General features: G+C 36.2%; 1 protein-coding gene across 2 annotated transcripts; it reads left to right on the top strand.

Annotated features, from left to right (window-relative positions):
- The first annotated feature begins 252 nt into the window (after positions 1-252).
- On the top strand, positions 253-6452 carry LOC111326054 (apoptosis regulator BAX). Of its 2 annotated transcripts, none has more exons than XM_088735420.1 (3): positions 253-411; positions 2568-3091; positions 4089-6452. In XM_088735420.1, the coding sequence occupies exons 2-3, from the start codon at positions 2573-2575 to the stop codon at positions 4197-4199; spliced, it is 630 nt and encodes a 209-aa protein (XP_088591546.1). In that variant the 5' UTR covers positions 253-411; positions 2568-2572; the 3' UTR covers positions 4200-6452. The 2 variants fall into 2 exon arrangements, with proteins under 2 accessions (XP_088591546.1, XP_022785719.2); XM_022929984.2 differs by lacking the exon at positions 253-411 and adding an exon at positions 1708-1807.
- The last annotated feature ends 1000 nt before the right edge of the window (positions 6453-7452 follow it).

The raw sequence follows: 7452 nt of genomic DNA, 5'->3' as shown, positions 1-7452 counted from the left end.
ACTTATAATGCTGAGTTAGCACAGCATAGTTTTCTCATCTTTCTAATCTAAGGTGCTTGGAAATTATGATTTATCTGTCTGAACACATTCAAAATAAGCATCGGAAGACTTATGCGAAATTTTTTCGCGCTAAAAGCGGTTGCGGGAAAACTTTGAAGTTGGCGCGCGTCATCCGATGACATCACTGAAACAGAGAGAAAATTCACGAATCACAAAAGCCGTTTTATATTGTGCCCAATCAAAAACCGTCTATCAATGTCGAACGCTTGATCTGCCAGATTCTTTCCGCCATATCATCAGTTAATATGTGCCAGGATTGAGTCTCGAGTGTACGAAGACGTGAAAATAATATCTTTTCAAGCGGACGAAAAATTCCTAGATCCAAAACTTAATATCTACTTCTTTTAACTGGTGAGTAGAGCATATGCGTAAAAATTATCGGAAATTCCTTTTCTTCCCGAGGGTTTGTCTATCTTCTTGATCGCTATGTCGATCCAAACGTGACAAGATATTTTGATCGTTGCAGGATTGATTGAGAATTTTTTCCAGAGTGACGCTTTCTTAGGGTTCGATAGGAATATTCCCTGTAGTTTTCTTCTAGATTCTTCTAGCGCTGTAAACCAAGGCGAATTTGTACATTTTGCGGCTGTAAACGGCACGCGACTCCCACAGTGAAATTTGCTGGAATTTTTGAAAGGGACTAGTAGGTTAAACTCTTAAGTTTCTTACCCTGGTGGAAGAAAAAAACAACGTTGTCTGAGGTAAAAAAAAAAAAACCGCCGAAATACTAACCACTAACGTTGTCGCCGGAAAGAAAGTTGGAGTTGCGTAAGGAAGATTTGAGGATCTAACACGCTCTCTCTTGTTGTAGTAATAAATAAGCCCATGTTTAGCTGGGTTTTATGTCTGTTCCATTTTATGTCAATTCAGTTTGAAATAACTTGTGTTGATGCTCAAACTTTGGGTAAATTTTTCCTCTAGTATAGTACATATCAATTATTAGTACTAGTTAGGCCAAAATATTCAAAACATTGGTTGTGTATTTCATCGAGACGCCAAAGTTGTGTAGACAATACTATACGGACCGTGTCCATTATTATTTACTACTATGAAAATTGAACATAATCAATTTATTTGTTTATCAGTTGAAAGGTTACAGATCCGAATTAAAACTTGGCTGCTTTCCATGTGATAGCTTTTCAAAACTACAACAAAACAGATTGTGCGTGGAAGGTTGAATTCGTTAACTGGCACCACTATTGTTATAATTTTGTAGTTGTTGTTGAGTCCCATTCTTCTTGAGATAGAGTGGGGTAGTGACAGGTAACAAATTGGACCAAGGGTCATTGGGGGAGGATGCTAAAAGTAGGTGGTGTCCAACTAGAAAGCCTTCACTACTTTGACCACCACACACATCTTTATAATCTGTATTTTATTTATTTTATTCTGTAATCATTTGTTGCAATTTTACTTCTCCATCTATGTTAATTTTACGTAAATAGTGTGAAATAAATGAACCTTGAACCTTGATGCTAATTTAGGAAACATCTGATGAACTAATTATTTAACAAATAATAGAAATGACTCTTACCAATCCACTGTGGGCAAGTACCATTACTCATTATTGAGTTAAAGCTGTCATTATCTTGTTCTAATTTTAGAGATATGAAATCTAAAATTAGACCAGAATGATTAATAAAATGCTGATTAATCAGTTAAATAAACAGTGTTCAAGATACAGCAGCAACAAGCATTGTACAACTGAAAAATTTTATAGATTTGCAACTCATACGTGATTTAAACAGAGGTATTTGTTTTGTGAATTTTATGTATCTTTTTTTTTTTTGCCATGTAAAGGGTGACTGTTTTGTGCTTATGATTTGTTATACGAACAATTATTCAAATATGATTATTTTGTGGGAAGCAGTGATTTCTAAGCATTATGCTAGTATAGACTGAGCCATGAAATTGATGTATCTGGTAAATTATGAAGAAATTTGTTAGGAAAATTGCTAGTGTCATGAGTGACATTCTCATGGTGACTGCTTGATCCTGGTGGATCTCTGAATTTAGGTAACAAGTGTTGTTAGTTTTGCTTTGAGTCCCACCTTAGCTATAAAGGCCAGTTCTTTCCTATACTTTGAGAATGATAATGCTTAGATAAAAACATGGCAAAGGATACCATATGTAAATATTACCTTAAATATCAGATACAGTGGTTGAATTAGGAACTCGTCTGGATGAAAGCATTTTGCCTTCTGAAGGGTTTGTGTTCTTGCAGAATTCTTGATTCTTGGCCCAGTTATGAATTTTTCCTGAAAATATGTGATGCAATAATCTAAATGCAATGTTAATAACTTATCTTATTTTATAAAGCACAACACTTCATTAAGAACAACACTTCATTAAGACTTGGTGCATGATTTATTCTTCTCTTCTCTTTTCTTGCTAGCTGGAAAAAGCTAGCTTTTTTCTTTTTTTGTATTCTGTAGGGGTTTGTTGTAGCTTGCCGAATCTTGTCCACAGTAATTGTTAGAATGTAAAATAAGGTCACTCTCCTTTTTTAGATTGGATGACTATGGCTCCTGGTGGGAACTCTAGAAGACAGTCAGATGATGAACAGGATGGTATTCATGAGCAAAGGCCATCTTATCAAAGAGCCAATAGTGTAGATGAAGTATCAGGGCAGGCGCCTGCTATTGTCAGCACCTTTTTAAGTGAGTGTTTCCGTGCAGATGGCCTTCCTGTTCCACAGGAACTGAGTGAAAATCAAAGAAAAGTAAACAAGGAAGTGGCTCATGTCATTCGTGACATCGGAGATCGGTTATCCAATGATACCACATTGAACAGTCTAATATCACAAGTAGTTGTCTCCAAAGATACTGCTTTTGATACGTTTCTTCAAGTCGGGGCACAGATATTTAGTGATGGAAAAGTAAACTGGGGAAGAATAGTGACTCTTTTCTACTTTGGCTACAAGCTAGCACTACAAGTCATCAATCAAATACCACTCATTAAAATGATCATTGGGTGGGTCTGTGAATTTATTAAGGACCGCTTGGCAAAGTGGATTTTTGAACAAGGAGGATGGGTGAGTCTTGTGTGTTTTTTGTTTTTTTTTTGTGTTGCTTTTTTGTTTTGTTTTTTAAATCCAACATAAATGTGTACTATTATGAAAAGTGCTTTTATGGCTACCAATCACTTAGCCTCCACCAAGTTCTTAGTTAACAACAAATAAGAAAAGTTTGTGATCCAGTGAGGCATTTTTTCTCTTACATGTAATAAGCAGTTACCATCAAATGTTTGTGAAGTTCATAGTAAACAACTCTGCAGGCATCTTGTGCACATTGTAACATGAGATCATTGATTACACACCCACAAAATAATGTCTTAGACTTGCAACTATTTAAAAAAGGGGTAATTTTGATTTTATCAACCGAGTTGATAAATGTAAGTTGGCCACCATGAAGATTTTCAAAGCTAAAGTTTTGATTGTAAGCCCTAATTATCATTTGCTCTGACCAAGAGCTAAGGCTGAAAACATCAGCAATGAAACTCTTTATGCTGGCCAATTTACATTATCAACTCAGTCAATAAAAAAAAAAAATTCTTGGTTATGCTCCCCCACAAACTCAACACTGCAGTTTGTTTTGAAACTTACCCCCCATATTTAAAAATAACCCTGACATAGATTTGTATCATGCTGTTCCACCATGATGAAACAAAACTTTAACCCTCCTAACTGCCAGAAGTGATTAACATGTGATGTGTCCTTTTAATATCAAATTCTATGCATTGTCCAGCAAACAGGTAAAGACAACGCTCAAACTTATCAGGTAGAAGTTATCTTGGTCTAACACCAAATCCTCATAACTAATTTGAAAGGAATTGTGTTGCAGTTGGAGGGAAGATTTAGCAATCAGACCTGGGGAAGTAAAGGGTTAAATCTTCATAAATCTTGCCCAGCTTTGATTTTTAAAATCTCAGTTCTCTCACTCAGAATGGGTGTAAAGCTCATTGTTTTCTCCACACCATATCAAGTACTGTATCTTCTGTACTCTTATCAAATGGCTCTTTGCTTTTTGCAGGAATCTGTGGTTGATTACTTCAAGGCTTTGAGACAGAGGCATGATTTGGAGGTTTACTTTGTCTTCAGCTGTATTTGTGCTCTTGGCTTTTACCTGTTATATCGCAAATAGTCACTAATCATCAGTTGTCACACTGTGAATACGAAATATTATGTAATTTACATTGTTTTAAATTTTGAGAGACGGGTAAAAATGTACTTGCTGGCATACCCCACAATTTTAATAATTTATTTTTTAAGCACTGTTGGAGTGCATGCCATAACTAAGCTTGTAGCAGGTGCAGAAAGGAACATTGTTAACAAAACGCTGCATGATGATTTGTCTGAAAGAAACCTTGAGATAGCAAGACAGACATTGATTGTATTATTATTACATGTATATTAACAACCAAAATTAGGAATTGGATGTTAAGTACTGGTATACCTTAGTTTATAATTAGCTGATATGATTTCATAAGTACCAGTGATTCTCAAGAAAATTACTGCAATTTTAGCTGTGTGCAGAATAATGGCACTTGTGAATTTGTCTTTCTCTATCCCTTTTACTCCCAGGAGTGACCAAGGCATCATTTCTCCTTACAGTTTCAATACAATTTCAAGTGACTAAGCAATGGATTATAAAAAATAATAACTGATGGTTATCATTTGATGCAATACCAAATTCTCAAAACAAACTTTGTAGTAAATGTATGACATACAGTAAAGAGATTTTTCATTGACATATTGAAAGTGAAGGGGTTGAGTGAATACCCAGAAATATCAATCAGTGTCTGTGACTGGCCACAATGAAGAAATTCTTAAGGTGGTTCGTACTAGTTTCCTCGCATGGGGAAAAGTTAACTCTTGCGTCATGCGCGAGAAAAATGTGCGAAAGAAGTGTGAGATTAAAAGACGAAAATTTACAACAAAGATGGTGGCACAAGGATTTTCTTCTACTTTTGTGAGAAGTTCACCTAAGAGTGTGTATTTAATGTGTTGAGCAGCCACTGTGAATGCAGGAGATAGAAACTAAGATAAAAAGACAATTTTCGGAGAAGTAAAGGTTGCTTTACTTCACAGCTAAAAGAAAGAATAAACCGATATGAAATCTTGCAACGGCGAAAAAAGAACTCAAGTGAAGGATAATCTACCTGAAGTGGAAGAAGACTTTGAAACTTAAAGGAAAATAATATGATATAGCCAGAAATTGTGTGTAGGATTTTTAAGATGAGCTCGGGAGGCTGTCTTTGACAGCTGTTTAATGATTTTCTTAGCAGTAAACATCAGAAAACATCAGATCGTAGGTGCTCACGCGAGCACACGCAATTATCAGCGGTAGCTACAACAGATCATGAGCAAATGTCGATCTCATAGAATCCAGATTTTTAAATGTGCGAGAACGCGTGTGGAAATTGCTAAACTCACGAAAGCTATTGCATGAAAACAAATCTGGTGACCCTTTCTTTTTATTGTTCCAATATGATAATAACATCGAAAGGAATCAGAAAAAAAAATTATATGGAAGGAAATTTGCGATGTGTGAAAATTGCCTTTTTCCTAGATTTTCTGAAATTCTGCTACGTAGAATTTTTTAAAAATCTTTGTGCATTTTCCCTTTTCAAGTGCCAAAAGCAATCACTGAAAAAAGTCACGGGGTCACCGGGTTAGTTTTTGAATTATTTAAGCCACAAGCTAAAAAATGCATCTGAATAAGCCCATGAAAGCATTGCTATGGAAACTGCTAGTGATGAAATGACACCTATTTTTGGATAACCAATGATTTTATTATTCAAACCTGTAAAAGTGTTCAACTGGCCTTGGTCAGTCTTTCTGTAACAGTTGTATTCTTTCAAAGTTACAAACCATGAAAAAGATGAAAACTGGTACGAGCCACCTTAAGTAGTGTGTGAAACTTACTCTGTTAAGAACATTTTTTGATGTTGCCATACTGCACTAATCATAGTATAGTTTCCATTCATCAACAAAATTGTGGGATGTGTTGTCAAAGGCTACCTACTGTGCTCAAATTCTCTCCAATCCCCTCCCTCTTTCTGCATTGTTGCTATCATCACATTTATTGTAGTGCTTGCTCTAAGAGCCCCCATTGTTGCCATTACTTTGTAAATATAGATCAAATTGTGGCGTTTCAGTTTAATTATTGACTGGTAAAGCAGTCAGCAGAAGAGCTACCGGTAGGTCTTAGTGAAACAGATAGTACGGTAATGGCTGAATCCAAACCAGGAGGAAGTATGTTTTGACAACACTAAGGATGATAACAGAAGTGAGGGTAGCTCAACTTGTGTACATTTAATATGATTGAATCTACTGAGAACGTTTTATTCTTAATTCAGAGTGATTATTCCTAATTAAAAGCCATGTTAAGATAGCCAATGGTGTCCAGTTGCTTTTATCTTGTTGGGTTTGCATACATTTCTGTTGATTTCCATTACAGTGAGTTGCCAGCTGATGATACTTGCTAACATGATTATGCACATTGTCTTATTTGATGCAGACTTGAGCTCACCTTTAGTCCAGTAACTAGGGAAAGCATGAGTAACCTTTTTAGCATGGAAGCCCCACTCTGGAGGGGGATTAAAAAAGGCCCTGGATTTGCAAGAATGCCTTTTATTAAACATTTTCTAAGTGTTTACATCAACCAATATAGTAGTTAGTGATCGTTTCTTCTATGATTGGGTGGCTCAACATGTTAACAATTAACCTACTGACTTCTGCACTGGGTGACTTGTGTACCTGTTCCCAGCAAGCAATGTACCACGGCTGATCTGAGTACATACATCTTACACAAATGGGTGACTTTAGAAACCCAGGTGAGGTAGGAGGAAAAAAATTTACAACATATCAATATTAATAGTAAACAAAATTGGTGTCTCTTGGCCAGAGAACTTCTTAAATCTAGCCACAATCGGCCACAATAATTGCCCAATTTTCGACTTTAACCCTAAGTAATTTCTTGCTTAGTTTTTTCTTCTCTATATTTCATGGAAAATGTTAACAAGCCCAAAGGATGCTGAGCATATGAAATAGAGAGAGAAAACTACTTGTGCGTGCATGAACATGCCCAGGAAAAAATTTTGCACAACATATCTCAGGTAAAGAGCATGTCTGAATTTTTTTGCCAGTAAATAGTAGAATTATGACCAATTATGACATTCTGAGTATGAATGTGAATTGTAGAACCCAAAGGAACAACTCTCAAAATGACAGTTTCCAGAAACCTTTGATACCAGTCAGCTTACTTTTCTTGGCTCTCTAAGCCCACATGAATTCATAGACCTGATTGAAACATTTTGGCTGAGGAAGCACCTCAAACACGAGATGAAGGAAGTGGCCGGACGTGGAGGGCGAAAGAGGGGCGGGGGATGGAC

This window comes from Stylophora pistillata, chromosome 10 (genome assembly GCF_964205215.1).
Source record: "Stylophora pistillata chromosome 10, jaStyPist1.2, whole genome shotgun sequence".
In the NCBI taxonomy this organism is placed as follows: Eukaryota; Metazoa; Cnidaria; class Anthozoa; order Scleractinia; family Pocilloporidae; genus Stylophora; species Stylophora pistillata.
The sequence above is the reverse complement of the archived record's forward strand: the minus strand, read 5'-3'. Positions and strand labels throughout refer to the sequence as shown.